The sequence below is a fragment of the Periplaneta americana genome, chromosome 11 (genome assembly GCF_040183065.1).
Source record: "Periplaneta americana isolate PAMFEO1 chromosome 11, P.americana_PAMFEO1_priV1, whole genome shotgun sequence".
NCBI classification, from domain to species: domain Eukaryota; kingdom Metazoa; phylum Arthropoda; class Insecta; order Blattodea; family Blattidae; genus Periplaneta; species Periplaneta americana.
In genome coordinates this window covers 47,811,978-47,838,146 of record NC_091127.1, presented here as the reverse complement: position 1 = coordinate 47,838,146, position 26,169 = coordinate 47,811,978, and the positions used below count along the sequence as shown (strand labels likewise).

General features: G+C 32.3%; 1 protein-coding gene across 4 annotated transcripts in view; it reads left to right on the top strand.

Annotated features, from left to right (window-relative positions):
* The window catches only part of Ten-a (tenascin accessory), a 386,430-nt gene that overhangs the window by 249,508 nt on the left and 110,753 nt on the right, over window positions 1-26,169 (top strand). For 3 of the 4 annotated variants that reach the window (XM_069839393.1, XM_069839390.1, XM_069839391.1), the window contains exons 9-10: window positions 8,311-8,518; window positions 12,835-12,861. In XM_069839393.1, the coding sequence (XP_069695494.1) occupies window positions 8,311-8,518; window positions 12,835-12,861 (235 nt within the window). The remainder of the gene's footprint in view (window positions 1-8,310; window positions 8,519-12,834; window positions 12,862-26,169) is intronic. The other variant, XM_069839392.1, reaches the window with a different exon arrangement.

Below are 26,169 nucleotides of genomic sequence, written 5' to 3'. Positions count from 1 at the left end.
CAAAATTAACAGCTATAATTAAAAACATATCCTTTGAAGAAAAAGTAGGCCTAAGCAATAATAATCCCACCAGAATTGAAAATAAAACGTGATCAATAAATTTCATTAAAACAAACTAAATTTTTCTACGTCTTTAGTAAAATAACACATAAAAATAATAACAAAATTAATAGCTACAATTGAAAATATATCCTCTGAAAAAAAAGTAGACCTAACCTTTATTTCTCTGGAAATTTAGCAGCCTAAGTGACAGAACTTTAACCGGTATCTAATGTCCTTTCGGTTAGACTGAAACATTTCATTGTGAAATTTAAGGATATAATGTATTCTAACAGTCACAAAGAACTTCAAATTAAGAGTTTTGTTTCTGCACAGCATTCTTGTGGAAACCCAGGAACCTTTCTGAATCTTTCGGAAATCGGAAAAAGGATAACTCTGGCCTCTTTCTCATACTGTTGCTACAATTTATAGCACTACAAACGTCTCCTTCTTGTCCCATATTATTATTCCAATTATTATATTTTAGCCATTAACATTTTCATTATAACCAATAACGAACATTTCACAAGCATCAATGTGAAACACGCAACGAGCTAGCACTCGATAGAAATACGACACAGTCCAAAGTCGACCATGGACAGTCTATTGTTTCTAGTTGCTAACCGCTTGGAGCGCTTTATCACGAGATTTGCAAAAAAACACCTCAAGCTTCGCGACTGTATACAGTAGACTGTGCTAATATTTAGTAATTAATTATTCATCTTGATTACACAACTTTTAACACTGTATCACTTCGGAATATGCATGATGAGACTTTCTTGTGTTAAATTTTAACGTACCTTGTTTACATGTTTCGACCTATTTAAGGGTCATCTTCAGAACTGGTCGTTGTTGGTCTTGGCGCCTCTTGTTTCCTGTGAGGGTGCGTTCGTAGTGTAGGGTCAAAGAGTGTATGTGTTTTGAAATTGAGTTGTGTGTTGAGAATATCGTTGGGGTGTGTTTTCTTGTGTCTGTATATGTCATATTCATTACAAAATTACAAAACACCTCCACATATGCAGAACACATCACAAATGCCAATCACACCTACAGAGACATCAACACAGACATGGAAATACTGCACATCCAACCAAAAAGCCAGAAACTCAATATACTAGAACAATATGAAATATACAGACACACGAAAACACACCCCAACGATATTCTCAACACATAACTCAATTTCAAAACACATACACTCTTTGACTCTACACTACGAACGCACCCTCACAGGAAACAACAAGAGGCGCCAGACCAATAACGACCAGTTCTGAAGATGACCCATAAATAGGTCGAAACATGTAAACAAGGTACGTCAAGACAGGAAAGTCTTGTCATACATATTCCGAAATTAATTATTATCTAACCCTATGTTAAGTTCCCTTAATAATTTCTTTAATTTTCAGTTTAAATTTAATTAAATTGTTTTATGATAATAATTGTAACTGTCCTATTTTAAATGAATCTCCTCAAGTTAAATATCTCGGAATGATAATCGATCAACGCTTACGTTGGGATAAACATGTTCTTTTTCTTTGCATCAGGTTAAAAAATATTATTCACTATTTTGTTATCCTACGAAATTACTTGTCTATCCATACTTAAAGACTGATTTACCTCGCATTAATACAAGCTATATTAAAATATGGTATTGTAGGTTGGGATTGTACTTCTAGTACCTCCCTCATGCTAATAACACTACTACAGAAAAGAATAATAAAATTACGTCTTAATAAATCTCTGGATTATCTCTCAAAACTGTTGTATTCTGAATTTTAAATATTTAATACTGTATCTATTAAATCTTTAACACTGTCTTATTGAATTTCGTACATAAAAACCGAAGAATATTTAATTTGTATTCATATAAATATAAAACCAAAAGATCAGGCAACATATGCTTGACAGAACCGAAATGTATCGTGTATATAGCTTATAATCACAGTAGCAACTTCGGTCCAAGGCTCCGTAACAAGATAACAGCTTAATTCCTAAACATTTAATGTGCTAATACTCTTTATTTTAAAAAATAAATTTAAACATTTTTGTTTAGGTAGAAAATTTAAAGTTTAAATTATTGTAATATCTGTACTTTTCTTTTTCTCTTTTCACGTTTTATTCTGTTGATCATTACACGGACTTCTTTTTGCAGTTCGTGGTACCGTCTCCAAATACACCTATAACCTTTTAAAATCAATGGTATTCGCATTTTACAATGTTGAGAAAATAGTGAGAGAAATTCTAAAGGACTCAATTCAAATTTTGCAGTTTCATCTTTATTTCAAGTAATATGATTCGCTTTAATTTTCTTTTGAAAATTATTGTATGTATTTTCATTGTTTCATTATAAACTTTTATATATGTATTTGTTTTCTGGATCCTTGTGGTCACCCTTATTGAAGGGCAGATGGTTTTATTTTATAAATCCGATATATAAATTAATAAAATATCTTGAAATTTTGTGGAATGTATTCGTTCTGGGAGTGCTAGAGTAATTTTATATAAAAATGTATCTTTGTTCTAGCAATAAAAGCATTATTATTTACTATTATTATTATTATTATTATTATTATTATTATTATTATTATTATTATTAATACTACTACTACCATCATCATATTCTTCTTCTTCTTCTTCTTCTTCTTCTTCTCTTTCGTCTCTGAGAGCGACTTAAATTATTTAAAACACATTATGCAATCCGTCTACAAAGATGAAACAAACAACCAAGAGCAAATTATAAAGTTGTAGAGATTAATCTATTCAATCCGATATAACGATGATGAATATGAGTTATTAATTTCACTGCTACTCGTTACCCAATTTATTATGCTGTTGCCGTTTATTGCGATTTTATCTTGGACAGTTTTATTTATTAATAATTTATCCATTGTCAATAGTTACATCGCAATCACTGATCACTTACTAAGCACACACCCGTGACGACGATCAACGAAGGGTGAAGAAAGCGGTGAAAGGGAAAAGGTAGTGTATAAGGACCGTAGTTATCAACCATCTTGTGTTAAATTTCTATGGATATAATGTGAAAAATCAGATAATGTTACTTTCTGTCAACTATGTAGAGAAAAAAAAATAGACGTTAATTAAAGTTTTCTCTGAATTTAGTGCAGAGTCCTCCAATAGAAGTCGGTGCTTATGTGTGAATGAACCACTGATTCAAGGTCTAATATGTTTTAACGTTCGCTTTATTTTTGAATGATGATTTTCCTAAATAAGAAAATAATAGGCCTATTAATAATTGAAGAGTACACAAGAAAAAAGGATGAATGTCATAATGCTGTTAAGGGTGATGTCATTAACTAATTCAATACATTACTACAAACTTTAGTGTTGTTCTTATCGAACCTGTTGAAAAGAGAATAAAATTATCACCACAGTGACAGCTTAAGGATGCTATTATCGTCGCTCTCCAAAAGTTAACATTCGGCATCCCTTTGATTGCTAACCACGCAGAGGAAGATTGTTTTGTGGAGCCGCGGCAATCAGCATGTCAATGTGTCGCCAATCAGATTCGGTTATTCTTTTGTAGCTGCTTTTGATCCACGTGTATTCATTCCCATGCAGTGCATAGTTATAACACGAATGGCCGTACGGGCTTGTGGGAAGGATCTTGTGTACATGAGTTTGTATAATTTATTTTGCATCAATAAATGCACTTATCTGTCTGTCTGTCTGTCTGTCTGTCTGTCTGTCTGTCTGTCTGTCTGTCTGTCTGTCTGTCTGTCCGTCCGTCCGTCCGTCCGTCTGCCCGTCTGTCCATCCATCCATCCATCCATCCATCCATTTCCATGTTGCCGGATTGTGTCTTAATTACATGAAGACCTATATAATGATCAGATATCTTCGCGAGTTCGTAGATGCTAATAAATAATATTTTTGTTTAAACATAAGGCAGAAATTAACGCTGCATTGATACGAAAAGATAGTGAAATATAACTTACCTATATTAATGTTCCAACCTTCAACCTGTATTATACTTTAATGCCTCCAATAAAAACAGTTCATTAAATAATAATGTAGCGACTTCAAGCTATGTATTTAAACAATTCCAGTGCCTTCAAAGGCATAAACGTCATTATAGTCCAGTGTAGTTTGTAATGTCCTACATCAAGTTTCCATAACTCATCAAATTTAAAAATAATCAGTTATTTTCGTTCAAACATTAAGCATAAATTACTATTAACATTTTAACATCCTTATTCACGTTAGATATTTAGTCTATTTCAAATAATGAATCATTTTCTGGGGAATGGGAAATAAAAAAGAGCTTACAATTTTTTAAAATAAAATAGGGACTATTTACTAAGCTTATGATATCTAAACTACTTTTCTAAGAAACTGAAAAAAATCTAATACCGGTACTTTTCTTATTAAACGTATTTTTGGTAGAATTATTGTCACAGGAAGAAATAATTGGCATAGCAACAATATCATAGCCTAAGATATTTTCATCCGTGTGATTTTTGAAACTGTTACGCAAAAATCTAAACTATGCTAATCATAAATTACTTAAAAGATAAAGCCGGACAATTTATGTGTCACATCTTTCAAAGTGCGACATAGGAAATAACTAAATCTATATCTATATCCATACAACCCCTGACTCACTCAATGACGCAATACAAAATCTTAACGAGGACCTTGAATCTATATTTGCATGGGCCAGAAAGTTTGGTTTGACTCTCAATGCAAGAAAATCACAAGCAATCCTAGTGGGACATCAACGTTTATTTTGCAATATTACTCCTGCTCTTCCAGTCAAGTTAAACGACACAATAATCCCTTTTGCTTCCTGTGTTAAAAACCTTGGAGTTTACTTTGATGCGCATTTAAACTGGAATAACCAAGTAACCCATATTACCAAAAAAGTGCTTTTCATACTACATTCCTTAAACAGCATTCGAAAATTCCTTCCGCTAACACTCAAGAAAATACTAGTGGAAGCACTAGTAATGCCCCACTTCGATTCTTGTGATTTTCTGCTGACTGATATCAATGTCAACCAGTCGCAAAAATTACAACGTGTTCATAATTCTTATGTTCGCTTCGTCTGCGATGTCCGTCGCGCTGACCACATTACCCCATCCTTCCAAACTCTAAACTGCCTACGGCTTAATTTTCATTCTCTTGTTCTCCTTTTCCAAGCCTTCACACTTCTACACCTACCTACCTTGCCTCCCGTTTCAGTTACCTGTCATCATATCATAATCTCTTCACACGCACGCAAAATAGCCGCATACCAGCCATATCAACACATAAAACATCATCGTATTCATCATCATACACAATCTCGCTCTCGCGCTTGTGGAATACCCTACCCAGTGACATCAGAGACTGTCGGAATTTAGTAGCGTTCAAAAGCAAGCTTATTAAGCATTTTCTTACTGCGTAGAGTAGGTTTAATTTTTACTTAATCAATAAAAGAAATGCTTCTCTCTTCTAAACTTTTACAATAAACTGTCTAGCTTTTATTAATTAGTTAATCTTTTAGTACTTTGATTTTTATTGTATTTGTAAATTTAATATTAATTGTAACTATAATTGTAACTGTATTCTTAATATTGTAGTTGGAATCCCCTGATAGAGGGGAAAAGAAGTCCTGATCGCCTTATCTCTACCATGTTAAATAAATAAATAGATAAATAAATAAAAGAAACGGGTAGTTCCGCCAAACATACGGTCATACAACACTAATATAGCCTACAATAGTTCACGATAGTCTTATTGATATCTAGGTCAGTGGTGATAGTCTGTAAGTTGTGCAGGACTTTAGCCACTTAATAATAAAATAATTAACTGCATACTTAAACAGCGATTTAATTACGAAATAGGTAGGTATCATCTTAGACAAAAACTGACTGACTGCTATATGCTAAGTCCCCTTCGGAAGAATTCAGTTGATTTCGTGAGAACTTAGGTTTACACGTGAACAAATTTCTTACGCAAGACTCCTCTCTGTATTTCCTTTGCTGTGCTTTTTGTTGCAAGAGATCGGTCATGTTTGTGTCTAACTCCGCGTAGCTCTTAATTGTTAACCTCCCACCTAGGTGTTTTAAGACTTCTGCAATACTTGTCCTTACTCTGTGATGTCTGTTACTCCATAGCAATTCGCTTTTCCTGCAGAATCCTAATACGTGACCAATAGCTTCTGTCTCGTGGCAGCCAATATGCCTACAACGGGTTGTATTGATGGATCTTCTGGAATAGATCTTACAGGAATTGAATCGGTCGGAGTCAAAAAAACATTGTCAATTTTTTCAACTTTTCAGAAGAAGGAAAAAACATTATAGGCCCTATCGTGAAAAAAAAAAAAACAAGTAAATATATTGAATGTTTCTGTTAAGCTGTAGATTAATTCCTTAGCCTATGCATACCACAATAAAAAGACAAATCCAATGCCTCATACAAATTAACAAAATTATTTCGAAAAATTGACTTAATGCTTTTTAGTTCCATGATTGCTACTTACACTTCATAAATGCTTTACATATTTAAATATTACATTATATTTTAGTTATATTTATTTGTAACATAAATACAACTTACAATCAATGAAAAGATTATTATAAATTACAACTTCTCTCGTGATATATCAAAATACAAGCTAAGTAGAGTACAGTAGGGTAAAACATACAAAGCCACTTATGGCAGCTGAACTTACAAGGATTCAGTTTTTGTTGCTGGCCATTTCAAAATTAAATCAACAGAATGCGATAGATTACAACATTTCTTATGATACAACAAAATACAAGCTAAGTAGAGTAAAGTAGGGTAAAAAACACAAAGTCACTTATGATTCGTATTACACTGAAACATTGATATCACAAGGCCGCGGAATTGGCGGGAATCGGAAAACAGCAGCTTGGCTGCTTGGTCAACCTTGCATGGTGCAGCGAGGTGCTCAAAGGCAGGAAGTCAATGACTTACTGCCATGCTTTCCTCGTCCGTTCACGTTACCAGTAGCAGCAGTTTCTTGTACAAGAAGAAGGCTGACTTAATTCTTTCTTGCGCCGATCGATAGGTCTTGCTTAAATAGTTCAAAATGATAAAAAAAACATGACGAATTTTGGCTTTTCAGCACCGACCGATAGGTCTTGCTTAAATAATTCAAAATTATTTAAAAAAATGACGAATTTTCGCCTTTCAGCGCCGGCCGATTCAATTAAATTACAAGATAGCTTCACAACATTGACATATTGAAAAATAATCAATTAATTTACGAATTGTAAGTATTCAACATTACTCACTTACTTACTTACTTACTTACTTACTTACTTACTTACTTACTTACTTACTTACTTACTTACTTACTTACTTACTTACTTACTTACTTACTTACTTACTTACTTACTTTCTGGCTTTAAGGAGCCGCCCTCACATAAGTCCGCTATTGGTCCCTATCCTGAGCAAGATTAATCCAATCTCTATCATCATATCCCACCTCACTCAAATCCATTTTAATATTATCTTCCCATCTACGTCTCGGCCTCCCCAAAGTCCATTTCCCTCCGGCCTCCCAACTAACACTCTATAAACACATCTGGATTCGCCCATACGTGCTATATGCCTTGCTCATCTCAAACGTCTGGATTTAATGTTCCTAATTATGTCAGGTGAAGAATACAATGCGTGCAGTTCTGTGTTGTGTAACTTTCTCCATTCTCCTGCAACTTCATCCCTCTTAGCCCCAAATATTTTTCTAAGAACCTTATTCTCAAACACTCTTAACCTATATTCCTCTCTCAAAGTGAGAGTCCAAGTTTCACAACCACACAGAACTGTTTTATAAATTCTAACTTTCAGATTTTTTGACAACAGACTGAATGATAAAAGCTTCTCAACCGAATAATAACAGGCATTTCCCATATTTATTCTGCGTTTAATTTCCTCCCGAGTATCGTTTATATTTGTTACTGTTGCTCCCAGGTATTTGAATTTTTCCACCTCTTCGAAGGATAAATTTCCAATTTTTATATTTCCATTTCCTACAATATTATCGTCACGAGACATAATCATGTACTTTGTCTTTTCGGGATTTACTTCCAAACCTATTTCTTTACCTGCTTCAAGTAAAATTCCCGTATTTTCCCTAATCGTTTGTGGATTTTCTCCAAAGCATTCAACATTAACCAAAATAATTATTAATGGAATACCATTAACATAAGGAACAAGATGAACAATTTATACAGACTTACAGAATTAAATTTTTGTACCATTAACTATATTATTTTAAATGTTTTCATTTCTCAACAGACGGAATGGTTGATTGCTCAGACAGCGAATGCTGTTCACATCCAGCCTGTAACGACCACATCATGTGCCTCGCGTCCAACGATCCTGTTGAGGTATTACTGCGGAAACAACCACCCTCAGTTACGGCTTCTTTCTACCAGAGGGTTAAGTTCCTCATCGAGGAAAACAGCGTTCAGAGTTACGCCCATATGGACGAATACAGCGAAAGGTAGGAACTCAGCTTCAATTCAGATTTCTTCAATTTGTTAATTATTACAGTTATGTTATTGTTTATATACAAGAAATACTGTCTCACCATTATAATTTTCTTTTCATTTCCAGTTTTCTATTTGTTTGGGTTGTTCTTTGATAACAGGCAAATTTTAAGGTGGTTTATGGAGAAACTTTATTCTTTCTGGTAAAGGTGGAGTCTTATTAATGCAATACTTGTCAATTACTACTTCATTAAAATTTTGAGATTGTTTTCATTATGAAAACTGTTTTATTATTGAAAATTAGATTTTCTAAACTCTATATCCCTATTGAAGAATACATCCTCATATGAAATTGTATATTTAAAAGTCTGTGAGTTACTGTATTTGATATTTGTTACTGAAAATTGTTGAAATTAATTTTGTATTTAGCTGTTGATAACCTCAAATATCACCATTCCAATATTGTAAAACGTTTCTTTGAATACTGTAACAAAGAAATATGAATCAGTAATTATTATGGATACATTATTACCAAACATCAATTGCAACTAATAAATTACAATAAATAATCTTTTTTTCCCTGAAGATTAGGGAAATAAATCTATTATTTGAAAATTAATTAATAAATAATAAAGCAGCTACTTATATTATAATTTTATAAGAATTTGCTTCTAACAATATGCTAATAAATGCAATAGTCTTTCTTATTTCTATTACGATTGTCACTCCATCTTTACCAATACATTTTATTTGTGTTTACATCTTGTCACATTTTCTTTTATACTTTAATTATGAAACTATAAACTACCTTCCAGTGACTTACTAGCTTTGTTTGAATTTTGTTCAATATTCTGTAGCTTTTTGTTTTATTTTTCAATTAAAACAGTTTTCTTACTAGCACCCTACTATATTGAAAAATACCGAGATTTCATAATGATCCTCCCCCTTTGTACCCCCATAATCTCAGGTCCTGATATTGAATACCACTACATCCCCATTATTGTGTTTAGTTCCTGAAAATACTAAATCTGATTTTGTCTTTCGACAGTAATATAATTTATTACCATAAAAATTGCATACATATAATATTCCAATACTCAGTATATGTTTAATTTTAGATATGGAATAGAGCAGTTTTAAATTACCTATATTTTAATTTGAGGTCAAAATAGTATAAATTATAATTTATTATGTTTTAAATGTTTATCTCTTTTATTATTCTGTTTCATTATTGAATCTCTTGCGTCCAGACTTAAAAGTATTTATATTACAGATTCTAGATGATTTGCTTGAATCTTAACGTATAGATCTAGCTAAGTATTTACATAATTATGTTTTTAATAATTTGAGTTTTGTAACTTATTAAATAATTTTCGAAAGGCAAAACAAATTTAGTAACATTATTTTCAGGATGAAACTTCAGTAATGTAAACATGCAATATATAAATGAACATTCAGAAATATGTTCACTCAAATAATGATTATTCATTTGTTATTAAATGTCGATCCTGTATCGTTAATTCTATAATATAACTCAATTTTTCCAATACCTACATATTTTTTTCTAAATTAAACCATAGTGTATTTTGAAATACTAGTCAGTGAAGATTTCATCTGTACTATGATATACAGTTGAATGCGTCATCGTATTCAGTATGATTTTGTAACAGTTTCTTAATTAATAAAATATAATTAAATATCTATATTGGAGTATATATTTTATGTTCATGCTAATTTATTACTAGAAAACCTAGTTATAAAATTATTAAAATTCATATTTAGAGTGAAATATTGAATTGTACCAGATTATTTGCCCAATATTTTATTCGTAATTATTAGGAGATGTTTCTTTCAATAGTCACGTAAAACATTGGCATTTGTTTGATTATTTTAATATACAGAAATGTTACAGTTATGTTACAGTTAGATGTAGACTGAATCATAAGTTACACAAATAATTCTGAATGTCTGTTTATATATTTTCAGTAATTCTTCTAACAAAATCTAAAAACATTAAACATACAGCAATTTAACATTTTTAAAAGATTATATTCCTTACTATTTCGATATATGTTCATGACATAAAGACGAAATGAATTTAATACTAATTAATTCTCTTTCTGAAAACCTTTTTATATCACAATATCGAGTCAAATAAAAATTACAATTTTTTTGGCATTGATATCTGTAATGTCATATTAATTTTGTTGCTATGTGGTATCAGTACATGAAATGAAGTTTTAAAATGTGTTGAAAGCTTAACAGGCTTTTCAAACTTAAAATAACATTAATACATATGAGTAGACAAACTAAATTTTGTAAAAAAAAACTGTGTTCTCCATCTTTAAGAACACCGTACATTTCATTATATCTTCATTATGATCTTAATATAGAGATATATGATTCTGAATGTGCATGAATGGGATAATTAGGTATTCTTTAATAGCAGGACCTGGTCATGAGCCTCAACAAAGTGTCTTTTGTCTAGTGTTTGACCCTAAACATGTGTGTGTGTCTTTTTCTCTCGTTCATTAGATTGTTCATAAGTTCGTTCATTTATTAATTAGTAACCACACTTGCTATTCAACTTTTAGTCCTGCAGAAGGACGATGGAAGCCACTAATAGTGGTGGCACAAAGGAGTGTTATAAAGATATATTTATACCGAGTCAAAATAAATTTTGACTAATGCAGGATTCACAGTTATATCTTTTCTTTCTTCAAAATTGTTTCTGTACTGTAAAAATCGTGATGTTTAAGATGTTAAAATAATTTCCATATCTTTCAGTAGTTTATTAGATTCTGAGGTAATGCTGTTGTCTAAATTTAACTGGCTAACGTGGTACTTCATATACAAAATTTAAATATTGTCGTTTCAATTTACTGCTTTTTTTCTTTTTGCCTGGTTTTGATAACCTACTCACAATTTATGTTCAGTATGTTAATTTAAATGTTAAATTCTGAACATTTGTTTCAATATCTTCAGTGAATTCCTGCAAATCATTAGTGATCACTATCAGATTTTAAAATCGTAATATAAAATGAAGACCACTTCCCAGTGTGAAATTTTCTAATCTATTATTTCATCATTTCATTGCATTGCCACTTATGTTTCACTCTCTTTTTCTGTGCCTTTTTTCATTTCTTAACAGATTTTCTTCTTTAAGAGGGGAAAGCAAGTTTTGCTGAAATATTTTCATTTATATTTCTTCCTTTTATCTGTTATAAAATATTTCTTTTCAAAACTGATTTAAGTTAATAATATATTTGAAATACAAGAAACAAGTTGAAATGGAAATTAATTCTATGGAGAAATAAACTAGTAAAAATGGAATTATTTAAAGTAATGTCAAATGAAAGAAGTAGAAAAGAAATAATTAACTTCAGAATATTTACTTATAAGGATCTTATATGGTAGACACAAGTTACCATCTTTAATTCCGTGACAGTTCAAATTGAGATATTTGTTTTTTATATATTTTTGTAATAAATTTACTGCGGACAGGTTGTAATTTTAAAGAAGAAGAAGAGAAAGGGAAATTTTATGCTCTAGAAACAGTCATATTCTGTCTTTCTAATAGAATATGTGTGTAGTAATTTTTTGTGTACTTGTCCAAATCACTGTTTGTTTGTGAATTCTTCCTCTTAATTTGTTTATCAATAAATCTACTAAAAATCATACTTGTGTCTGTCATGTAGTTATACCATTATAATTTTTAAAAAAATCTGTGTTTTCGTGTGTGCGTCTGTTTTGTGTATTTGTGCGTCTGTTGCTATTTTGCAATACTTTTTACATGTGTGTGTGCGTGTGTGTGTGCGTGTGTGTGCCTCTTGTGATTCTTCCGTTTGTTAAAAGTACCAGCTTCAGCCAAGTACTCATGAAACAAATTAAATTTAGATATTATATTATAATGAAATTAAATTTCAAATTTATACATTGTTGTTATAAGAAATTATTTTTATTAATTTGAATTCAGTAGTTCAAAAACATTAATTTAACATAATGCTTTGAATTTAAGTATACATTGAAGTACAGATATAAGTAAATATATTTATTATATTTTTAATTAATCCATTATTATATTAAGCGAGATGCAAATACTGTAAGAAATTATATGACGTATATTAAAAGGCAAATCTTTTGATACAAATTATTGTTAATGTTTACATTTGGCAATGCCCTATCTTTCATGAATTCTTTGTGCTAGAATATGCTGGAAAAAAGTTTTGTTTTATTTTTCACGTATCTCGTAATTCGTAACTCATAATTTTTTGCTTTCTTGCGTGGTTCGTAACGTCCTCTTCTTCTCATTACTTCCCCCGCATTGTAGTCAGTTCTGGAACTCGTTTACTCCGCGGTAAGTTGGTCCCAGCCATCATGTCATGTTAATATTTATTACTGTCAGAAATACAGAAAAAAATAAAAGATTCAGAAAATCAACAAAAGAAATTATTTTAAGTTCTATTTTAGTTCTTATCTATTAAAAGTGTAATTTTTATATAATTCCTTGATAAAATTCTGTCTTTTTGTTTCCTTTTTATTTCTTTTACATGATACCCAAATTGGGTGAATTTATCATGGAGAGTCTTCGGCATTTAAAGGGCTAAGCATTTGCCAGTCATTTGCTGGATCCAAGTAAAAGACATGAACGTGTCCTTGGAGCTTGTTTAGAAGGTGATAATATCCTCTGAAGGAGCTTTCAAGAACATTGATTTGTATTTTCTTAGAGCATAGCCCTAGTACAATGCAGTTATTTCTCCATTTATTATTTGAATTTCACACATTCAAGGTCCTGATTACATACACAACATCATTATTACAAGCCTGCTTCAATATAAAATTATAACCTCTAAATAGTCCTAATTATTTTTTTATATTTAGAATAGTATTTGTAAATATATAACGAATATAATGATATTTTAATGAACAACCAGTACTAAATTCTATATGTATCAAAACATATTCATTGCAGTCTGTTCTTGCGAATAGAATTATATATTTAGAAATGTATATATTTTCAAGAATAAGTTATTTGAATTCTTCTCTACATTTGTTAAAAGCAACTGAGAACAATGTTAATTTGTTTCGTACTATTTCAATTAAATCTGTAAAATTAAAAAAAAAAACTATCCTTGAATGTGTGTTATACGAAATAATACTTTATATATAGAGTGGTTTACCTATTACACAGAATGATGTGAAGAGTGATGATAAAATAAATTAAAACATTATTAATTTCCTGTATACACTCATTTCTTTCTTCAAGTGTCTATTTTATAAAGGAACTTCTTTTTAGAAATTTCCAATTCTGTTGTAATAACTGCACAATGTTAGACATTCCATTGGAGTAGCATGAACGTTCTTTTATTATTTTCAATTTATTATTCTTTTAACTCTGAAAGTTTTAAATAATTTATTTTAACTTTATTTCCGTTATATAAATTTTGAATATAACGCCAGAAGAGAAATCGTTTTATCTTAAGTTACAATGAGTTTTATTTAGGTTATATATTTTATATCACTGAGGAACAAGCATTAGAATTGTGTTTCAAAATGGAAATTATAATTACACCAGACGCTAAATCCACGTCTTCTAAAGTAGAGAATTCGTTATTTAAAAAACTACCATACTGATATCTTGATATACGTGTATTTGAAAACAAATATGAAATATATTAAATAAAATGAAATATACAAAATTCATAACCTTCAAAATACAGATTACTGTAGCATCTTATGGTGCATACAATAAGAATTATAAATTTGTATTTAACTTTTCTACATAAAACATTTGTTTTATAGAAGGTGTGTTTTTAATATAATTTGAAATATTTGCAATGTTTTTTCCCGGATTACGAGATAATATCTACTTGAATATTGAGCCCCTTGTAAATTCAAACTACAACTGTATTATACCTATATTAATTTCAGTTTTATATCTAAAATAATTTAAATTTATTTTAATCAGTTAAAAAAATTTAATTTAAATGCTGCTACCTGTGGTTTGTCTTCTATTGTGCAGAAACCATTTATATATGAACCATAATTCTTTTCTTAACAGAAAAGTATTTTCTTTCTTTTTTTTCTTTCATTCATTCTTTCTTACTTTCTTTCTTACTTTGAATTCATGTTATTTGTTTATAATTCTGAACAATCAATGAACCATCTCTGTGTTAGTGTGTCGTTCGTTCGTTGCACTGTTTTGTCAGTCCAAGTTCTTTGTATCGTGTTGTGTGTGTTTTATGTTGATTTTTTCATATTTATCATTTTTTCATTTGTAAAAAGAAGAACATTGAAACCACAAATTCAAGAAACTTAACAGTTTTGACCTGTTTTTGGCAAGTGTAGCCATCTTGAATTTTTCCCTGTCCTTTGTCTGCGTCTATCATTGTTACTCTGTCATACCCTGTTCCTTTTCCAACCCTTTTCCTACGTCCTTTTTCCTACCTAGTCCTTCCCTTTCCTTCCCTACCTTCACCTTACCCACTCCACACCATTTTAACCAAACCTTACCATTTCCCGAATTTCCTTTCTCTCACAACATTCACAGTATTTTAAACAAAACTAGTACTTTCCTTATTGCATTTGTAATAAGTCACTTTTTTCTATACACTTTAAATATTGATGTCTATTAAGTGTCTTATTTATTTTCACTGTAGTTTTATGATATTGCTTGGTGATGTGTTATTTTTCCCCCTTTTAAGAAATGCAATAGTTATTGAATTGCTATTCTGCATTTCAAGGAGTAATTGAAGGATTTATTATCATAAAATTAATGTAGTGGTCTGTCCAATAAATTATGTTCTTCATAGAAATATATCTTTCATATAATATGTCAGCCATCATCAGAATGAGGTTTATTGAAGCCAGCTTACTGAAGAGTTAAAGATTCTAAGCTTATCTCCCTTTAAGGAAAATCTTATATACAATTAAAAATTTCAAAGAATTACAGTAAATGAGACACCATTATGAATATTATTAAAGTTAAAGATAATAATGTAGATAAATATATGTATACCATACTTCATATTACTTTCCATACTTGCTGTCTCTGCTATTCATCTAGTAAATTTTTCGAAAAGAATGGAATTGTTTGTGTTATATCTTAACTGTTTTCTACTTATTTCATGTCCACAAAACTATGCCCATTACTTTCGTTTTGGGTTTTTGAAACCCTTCAATTACTCCTTCTGTATGCAAAAGTTTCATTTTTAAAATAATTTAAAGTTAAGAAGTGTTTAAAAATTATTATTGCCAAAGTAATGCATTATAAGATTAGTTCATTGACTTCCTGATTAACATTTTGCACTGCAAAGCACTTATTTATTTTTTGCAGATTTCTTGCTTTGTGTATCACAGTTTTTGCCACAGTAATTCAAGCATGACAAAAAATTTTCTATTTACTTGGGACAGGCACCAATACTAACTGATATTTGAAAAATCATATTTATAGTTCATAATTCTATATATATGTTACTAAAATATGTCTTGGCATAGTTGGGGAAAAATTACTGTAATTGAAATATGAATTGTCTTTATAAAAGTTATCTTTATTGTTCCATGTGAACGGTTCTTTAAAGTGCTTTTTTATTGTGCCAAGTTTCGATGAAATTTTAAAGTAATATAAACTGTATACCTAACAATAATGCAGATAAACATACAGGAAATGGAAGTATGCATTGAATAAGTAAGTTAGCTGAACTTATTATAAGGGTGCAAAGATGTATGCATTTTAGTTCTGAGACCATATTTATCAAGTAACGTGCTTCACCTCATTTCGAAAGTGTTCAAATGTTAGTAACATGCTGCAGCATTTCATAGAATTTATTATTAATTTTTAGTCTTCATGAAAGCAGATCGTATATAACTAAAGTTTACAATTGTATAAACAATTTGTAGATTATTTCAAACAGATACTTCTACAAGAAAATAGATCATTAAGTAGTTTCATTTTGAAAACTTCGTAGTAATAATACTAGATACTTCTTCGTTTTAAATCAATCTATATTGTTATTCAGGAGGACATGTCATTGAATTATATTATAACAAAATATTCTAGAATCTAAATAGATTAATTATTTTCAGGTACAGTTAAAAACATAAATAGTGGACAATCTCGTAGAATAGTATGGTTATTCTGAAGATTTTTAAACGGTTACTAAAATAATTCATACCACTATTTAATAACGTATTTATGACCCCAATCATACAATAGAATTAAGTAAGCTAAGTGAAAAACAATATACCGCTGTGTACTTTCCTACATGTGCAAGTTAGAAACAATTTAAGTTACATCTAACAATTAGAGCAACGCCATTGTCCAGAAGTGAGAGAGGCCATTTTTCATTCTAACTTATTGGGGAAAGAACTGCTAGTATTATTAACGAATTAAAGGAGAGAAATATAATTTAGTACGGTAGGCCTAATATTCGCATGTTCGCCTAACAAAGCATTACAAATAAATAATAGTGATAATGTTTTCTTTCTTGGCATGTTGGAATCATGAAAAATAATGAGACTTTTTTATCCCAATACCGTACTGTGCATTATAAAAAATTATGATGATATCCATGTCTATATTTAAAAATTCATTTTTTACTACTTCTATTCTCATATTAAATGATTTGAAACGATTCTATAGATATGTAGTAAGTTTAAAAATAAATTATTCTATATTGATATTATGTACGTGTACATTGTCAATCCTTTGCCATAAATCATGTATTTGCAAGAGAGAAAAGAAAATTAATATTATTTGCTAAAAAAATACTGTTGTGATAGGTATGAAAACAGTTACTGAAATTTCAGACAAGGATATATACACATAAATTGTACAGTAGTGGCAGAAAAACCGGACCGACCCTTGTAGCTGATTTCAGAGTCACAGATTCAAATTTGCTACTCACAAAACACATCCATCTTGTATAATTAATTGTAACAATGAAATTTATTGCATTTGTTCGATTCTTACAGTCTTTTGTTTCCTTCAGTGCCTCAAACTTACAGACGAAAAAATTTAGAGAGTTTTATTTTCATCTGGCATCAATATTACATTTCTACCTCTATTCGGCAAAGATAACTGCGTATTTTTACATTAAATAGCAGTACATACCTCTGGCTTCACTATTCATATTGAAATTGTAACAGTTTGATACAATACACAGCACAGGATTCTTTTCTATCAGCTACAAGGGTCGGTCCGGTTTTTTTGCCACTACTGTACAAATAATATGCCTTTATGTCAAGACTGGAACACTGAACATGTTGCATAGTTCTTTCGAGTTGAGACAGTCTGTAGCTTCTGATCCAATTTTTTTTTCAGTTTAAATGTGTGATAAGTAGTTCTAAACCTGAGCTTAAACTGCGTTTTGAAACTGACAATGAAAGATAGATGGCCGCAGAAATTTGGACTTTTGTATAATTTGTTCCGTCTATATAGCTAAGTAAAACTATAAAAAATCTGATACACCATTGTCCCCTTCGCTTTTCTCTGATTAGTATTTATATACCGGTACTTAATATGATATGCGAGTTGGTTTCATTCCAAATACATAAAAGAAACCATACAAATTAAATTAAAAAACAATTTCTTTAACGTAATTTTGCATACAGTTTTATTTCAATGTAGCACGGACTTATAACAAAACTTGTAATTTAAATTAATTTAGACACATAATGTTGAACATATGTTGACTTATAACAAAAGTTGTTATATAAATTAATTTAGACACATAATGTTGAACTTATCTGATTTCAAAACAGTCATAATATTTTCTGTCTCCTTACAATAAAGCTTTCTTACTCCCTTTCCCTTATACTTTTCCTCATAAATTACACATTAAAATTTCCAATTCATATAAGCATCGGAACCATAGATAAAGCTACATTGCATGACTTCACTCATTCAAGGAAATCTTTTTCTTTTTCATAGAGTTCCAATATTTAAATTACGCTAGTTATCTTGGCAGAGAAAGGAAATCAAGTGCTCTCTTTGTCAGGTACCGGTATTGCAGTTTCTCCTGCTAATACAGTACATCAGCATTTCCATTAATAATCAATATTATTATTTCCATCACTTTAGTGTAACGTGCACCATGATAACATCTGTGACGTATAAGTGTTCTATAATTTCTACGAGTTATTCTCATATGGGAGAAATTAAGATCAAAGTACCACCTTTGGGAGGAAAAAACATTTTAATTTTCCATATTGGAAAATAGACTATATTTTCGTACTGTTCTGTACGACCACTCATCTGTGGCAAAACATAAGCTCTCTCAACAGGAAATGCTACCACAGGTGCCTCATAGGACAGCGTCGTGCTGTCAACAATATAGGGGTGTGTTTTCTTACATCTCATATCCTCAAACACAAGCCAAAATTTGTAGTTTGGTATTGAGCTTCACGGAAGGCCAATCGGTTGGAGAAATAAAGTCTGGCACATTTCTCTCACGCCATTTTTGGGATAAATGAAATTATATTTTCCAAAAACACACAAAACAAAAGAACACAAATTGTATAACGTCATCATATATACATTTTAACAAACAAGAAATTGTAACGGTGAAATAATTCAATATAACAAATCAAATTTTCCTACTTACACGATGTTGCTTTCAAGCAGCATTTTTTACGGTCATGAATTTCATTCTCTGTATGACTAACATAATATCACCGTCTTCTGTGGCCGAATTAACAAAACTACAGTATATTGGTGTGAAGTGACAACACTATTTCCTAAACATAATTACAGTAGCAAAGCAACATCATATAAGTAGCAAAATTTGATTTGTTATATTGAATTATTTTAACGTTACAATAATTGCTTGTTTTTTTAAATGAATATATGATAACGTTATGCAATTTGTGTTTTGGAAAGTATAATTTCAATTAATGCTCCGCCATAAATGTTGTAAAACTAAAACTTTGTGCATCTCTCGAGTTCATCGTACGGCTCGTCCTCCCATCACACGTTACCTGCACCGTGTTTACGTTTTCACTGTGCCTAAACGAGACGCTCTACTGTACTTTAATCTTTAAAACTGAAGCTCAATTTTTTGGATAACTCTAGCTCTCAACTTCTTAAAAAACGTTTCTTGACACACTTTCGCTGATATTTTCATCCCATCTCACTGAAATTGTTATTGATGGCTTGCGCTCCACAAAAATAGAATGAGGTGGATTCATAGCTTTCCCGGCTCTTCAGAAGTCTCTTACAAACTTTGACGAGGTACCAATCTCGACATTTTGGAGATTGAAACTCTCTTCAAGAGTGAAAATTGTCACATCAGCTCCAAAAGATGTTGGAATTTTATATCACTTTACTTTTTTCAGCTGATAAACTCTCAGTTCAATATCCTGCCTGACACTGTAGATATCGATTACTTAAAGATGTAGGGATTCATGAGTCATAAGCCATAATAGGCTACTTTTATATCTTTTGTCTTTTCGTTGTGGAGATGTTCTAGCCTGGATTGCTTATCATAACCTCAAATCTCAGAATTTGATTTTCTTCCCGCAAGTACAACAATGACTGAAACACGGTTTTCATATTCTCTTACTAACTTTACGAAAAGAGCTCTCTCTCTCTCTCTCTCTCTCTGTCTGTCTCTTCTCTGTCCCTCTTCTCTTAAAAAATGTAACTGTAGTCTTGACTACGATGTCTGTCAGTAATGTTAAAATTAAGTTTTGCAACCCATCTCACAATTTATAACAATAATATTGTGGTAGGAACTTGAACACCAATGAGATGTTAAAAATTCGAAAGAAGAGTCAGCCACCGGTGTAGCTCAGACTGTATCGCGTTTCCCTGCTAATTCGGGCTTGGGCTCGATTCCCGCTTGGTGCGAATCCTCGGCCTCATCTCGCTATCATCAATTCCATCGATGCTAAATAACCCAGTAATTGATATAGTGTCGTTAAATAATCAAGTAAAAAAACAACGGTCAAAAAGTTGTTCTAAAAATAATTTATAATTAAAATTATTCAAGTAAATTATAAAATTAGTTATATATTAAAATAAAATAATCAAACACAAACTATATAAAACTATATTGTGCCCTGTTATTACTATAATTATTATGATAATATGGGACAGTGCACTAAATGAATCAGACATCTTAGAAGTGGGAGTCAACCATCAACAATATTAATCAGATTACGATAATTATAAGCGACGCGAAGGAGTTGCTGAAATGGCATTGAAATAATTCATTTGCCATTAAATTTTAAAGACAGCTGTCATTAAGAGATAATGCAATAGTAATATGTCGGTAGGGTAGCAATGGTGGAATGATGACGCATTAGAGAAGCCTGAAAGGCGTTGGCTTAAAAAAAGCCTCACATCTTCTTGACATCAAGTCGTGGTCCCTTCATCATTAGTGCCATTAATAGTAAGTAAAAGTAAAGGTGGAAAAAGTGGCTAACGCACGTAGTTTCTTGACCTCGGGACAGAAAAGAGATGATGCCCATAGCACCTTACTCTGACGCCGAAAAAAACTACGTAGTACCGATGCTCAGTTTGTCAGATAATTATGATAACAAGAAAGATCTCGCTATCACCCAGATTCAAACTCTGGACTTTCTAGTTCATACCAGGTTTTAGATTAAATCAGCCAGTTCTAAGTCTGGCAAAGTGGGTAGGAACTTGTTAAACCATTTTGATAATTTCTTTTCCCTACTCCGCAATTTAAGTGCACCCGTCATCAGTTTGCTCCGCAATTTACATAGAGAATTAACGACCGATCTAATCTCATTCCGGAATTTACAAATACCTGATGTGGTTTTGTTTGCGTACTTTATTTATTTTTACCTTCCCTATACCTGAATGCAGTTGCTAGTCTCGCCGTGCAGTTAAACCACATGAGTTGAATTCATTTAGGTCTCTCTGTAATCCCTAAAAGTTTGTGTACAGAATATTGGATCATTCTGCGTAAAAATACATAGTATTAGATAATAAATGTCCATCTTTATGTTAAATAGTTAATTAACAAAAAAGTATCACTATTTTCATTTATACGTAGTATGCCAGATAAATATAAGCATTTAAAAACGAAAATCATTTGCGTGTTATCTGTGGACCGAATCTGAATACTTACTCTATTGAATTTTTGTGGAAAATACAATATGGAAATTTCAGCTAAGAAAACAAATATGGAATTTTGGGTTAAGGAACCAATCCAAAGCAAAATATATTTGTACAATAAAATTCTGAAAAGAGTTAATGAATTCAATTATTCGGGATAAAATTTACCTTTTGAAGGTGAGTGGGATATTTCCCAGAAAATTAATAGATACACGAAAACAATGGGCATCATCAAATTTTACAAGCCTTCGCATACCCAAAAATATACTCGCTTACACCTCTACAACATTTTCGCAAGCCCGGTACTCTGTTATGGAAGCTAAGCTTGGATATCAGTAGAATAACAGCATGTGAAATGAAATGCATCATGAGAAGGACTGTGGGATATATTAAGTACAACCACAGGAGAAATGTTGACCTCATGACTGAACTTGGAGTGGAAACCTGTAATGTCAATAGAAATAGAAACATTATGTGAGAAAGATGAACAATAGTAGAATCCCAAAGGTAATTTTGAAATATTACCTCACCGGAAGAAGATCTCTCTGTCGACCTCGGAAGAGACGAACGGATGATGCAAGACCATAACAGGCCTCATACCCTTATTCATAACAAGATGATGATGATGATGATGATGATGGATGAATGAAGTATGGATAAAAACAATAGTCGGCCTGGTTGGCGGAGTTGATATAGCGCTGACCTTCTATGCCCGAGGTTGCGGATTCGATCCTGGGCCAGGTCGATGGCATTTAAGTGTGCTTAAATGCGACAGGCTCATGTCAGTAGATTTACTGGCATGTAAAAGAACTCCTGCGGGACAAAATTCCGGGACACCGGCGATACTGATATAACCTCGGCAGTTGTGAGCATCGTTAAATAAAACATAACATTTAACATTTAAAAACAATAGGCCTAAATTAATTTTTAAATGTGTAATCACGTTTAATCTGCAGGTAAAACTTTGAAGTGGATGCCGAAGTTATACTGTGATGTTAATTAAAAATAGGTACCGGTAGTAGGAAATTGTAGTTTGTTATTATGCAATTATTAACGTTTTATAGCTAAATTTAAGCTTTCTTTTTTAAACTTCATTCATATTTAATTCATATATCAATATAGCATAGTACAGTACGTATGCAAAGGGCCAGAGTATACGTGGTACAGTCATTAAGTTCTAATACTGAGCGCATAGTGGCGTTGTGGTGCACTATAGCGCATAGGTGGCGCCATGGTATGATACTTTGTCAGTTAGTCTCTCGACCCAACAAGAGACAGTTGAGTGCATGCACTGTAAGCAGAACTACGGTCTTTGTTGTGACGGTGATTTGAATGCGCGCGTCGGAACTCGAGTATGTTGCAGTTTGAGCAACTGGCAAACGTCACGTTCTGTCAGAAATTAGGCGAAACTGCTATAACCGATCATAACTGGAGACGAAACATGGTGTTTCCTTTACGATCCGCAACTGAAGCGACAATCCGCCACCTGGAAAACGCCATTATCTCCATGACAGAAAAATCCGCAACAAGACAGGTCAAAAGGCAAGGTGATGCTTTAACAGTTTTTTTTTTATTCAAATGGAATTGTTCACATAGAATTCATCCCACAAGGTGCAACTGTAGACAAGATCCTCTGCAAAGAGATTCTTGGCCGTTTAAGCAATTCAATTCGTCGTAAGCGTCCTGAGCTTTGGCATAGGAAGAATTGGCTGTTGCTACACGACAACGCCCCTGCACATCGCTCCATCCAAGAGGAACTTGCAAGGCAACAGGTCGCTGTTTTGCCACATCCTCCATACTCACCTGATCTCGCACCATGCGATTTTTTTTTCTCTTTCCCCTCATGAAATCAATCCTACGAGGGCGTAATTTTTATGCGGCCGAAAAGGTCATGACTGCCACAAGAGAAGCCGTACGGCATCTTCCTGCCAACATCTTTCAGCGGTGCTTCCAGCAGCTACACCAACGTTGGCAGACGTGCATAGCGGCCAACGGCGACTATATTGAGGGAGGATGTCGATCTGTTTAAGTGTACGCCGTATCACGCGGCATCTTCTGAGACATCCAGATTCTTGTGGGTGCCTACCCTTCAGGCGTCAGTGTCAGACCTTAATGACTATACCACGTAGGCTCTTTAAGGATCGCCTGCAGATTGAGTGGTTTCTTGAACTGCTATATGTGTATTGTTAGCGTTGTTCTTCCCTGTTCAAGATCTAGCTCTTTCAAAAATGTAACCTTTATTAAAAATATTCTCCCTGGTATAATAGTCTGATTCAGGCCAAAATAATCTTTATCATTTCTTTCCAAACTGTCCCATTAGCGCCTACTGTCTTCTAATATCTAAATCCAATTACTTGTACGCTGTTCAGTCATCTCAGAGAAAGTCTTCCTCTTTTTTTTTTTACTTGGTAATTTAACAACGTTGTATCAACTACTAGGTAATTTAGCGTCGATGAGATTGGTAATAGCGAGATGGTATTTGGCGAGATGAGGCCGAGGAACCTGACTTTCGCCTTACGGTTGGAGAAAACCTTGGAAAAAAACCAACAGGTAATCACCCCAAGCGGGAATCGAACCCATGCCCGAGCACAACTCCGGATCGGCAGGCAAGCTCCACAGGCAACTGAGCTACGCTGGTGGCTCTCTTTTTGTTGTTCCAATCATTTTAAAATTCACTCGGAAGCAGGTGGCAATATATTTTTAACCTAACTAAAATGACAAAGATTTAAACATTTCTCAGCCTCGAATAAACTGTACCTATGTATAGCTGTGTATATTTTCTTCCTAATGCTAAAGTAATATTTTGAAATCAGATAGATTTTGAATTGGTATGTGTGGATAGGTGTCATTAATTTTTAGAAACAATATGAGAGGATTTCTAATTTCTTAAATGAACACAGTATATTAATATATAACTTAATTTGTTCAGTCTTGTGTTCCGAGTCATTTTTAACAGCCTATTGCATCCCAAAACTTGTTCTAAAATAGCAGTCAGCAACCACCACCACCACCACCACCACCGTCGTCATTTTCATCATCATCATCATCATCATCATCATCATCATCATTTACAGTCTCGTAAGATGTTTACCTGTAAGCAAAGAAGGAAGCTTCGTGGAAGAGAAATTGCTGATAAATTTTTGGCTGAATTTCACTTCTTCAAGAACAGTTTTTTAAAGTATCATTAGGCTTTATACTTGTGCTTAGCTTCTTTCCAAAATAAGTTGTGCTAAGAATTTGTATTACCTTAAAAATCGATTAACCTCGCCAGTGTTTAAAATTATCACAAGGTATGAAATGAAATTGTCCCATGTATTCCATATGTAAGAAGATTTCATAATTCAATTTTAAACAAATGGAAGTGTTCATGAACTCAAGTTATGTTTCGTAAGATATTTAAGTTATTTTCTGAGATTAAGATATGTCAGTAATTAAAACTTATGGTACGGTATATGTACTTTAGTAAATCTTATATCATATCAAGTGGAATAGTGGCAACATATAAGTACAGTAATCTATCATTAATCTGTATTTAACTTAAAGAGAGATCCAGATAAAACCAGCCACTGTGAACTTGTGTAGGTTACACTGGAACAACTCGCAATAGAAAAATGTATAAATTAGAAAATTTCATTATCAGTTAATTTTTCTGAAGTTTATTATTGATTTCTTTGCTCCTCATGTTTCTCTCTCTTTTTTTATCCATCATTCATAATTATTCATACGTGACATTAAATGATCCGTGATTGTGATAACCATTAGCGTAGTTCAGGCGGTTGTGCATTTTTCTACTGTTTAGACATAAGTTCGATTCCCACTTGGACTGATTAACACTTTCGTTTCTCTCCAAGGTTTTACCCAACTGTAAGTAGAAAGGGTCAGGTAATCTCATGGCGAATCCTCGGCCTCATCTCGCCAAATAACATCAATTCCGCCGACACTGAAGTTGATACAGCATCGTTAAATAAGCTACTAAGAATATTGTGATAAAATATGAGTAATTGTAACTAATCCATGTTCAGAATAGAGTGAGGCTCATGAAACAAGAGAAAATCTGAAGAGCAAATCACAGTAAAATTCGTTTTTGAGTTCGTATCTTGAAGTTGTGTACATTTTACGGTGCGAGGTTTCGAATGCTAACATGGTACCATAGATATATTAAAGTATCCAGTTTCCAGAGCTACTTGTTCACATCAACATGAAAAAGGCAAGGAGAGAGAAACCTGTTTGTTAAGACTACAACCACATCTAGTATATATAGTCACGAAGCTTGAGTTGTTAAGAGTACTAGGAACAATAGACTGTGCCGGTACTATTTCGCATTGTCTGTAATGAGGCGATATTAGCGATCCTAGTGGTTAGCAACTACTAATGGATGCATATTTCCTACGTATTGAGCTTCGTGACTGTATATATTAGACTGTGCTACAACTAAAGGTTATTGATCTTCAGAATCGAACTTAACAGACAGATTATCTTTTCCTTGCCTTTCCTAACAATGGAACTGACATATAACTCTGAAACGTTGAAATGCTAAATGTTACGTTTTATTTAACAGCGCTCGCAACTGCTGAGGTTATA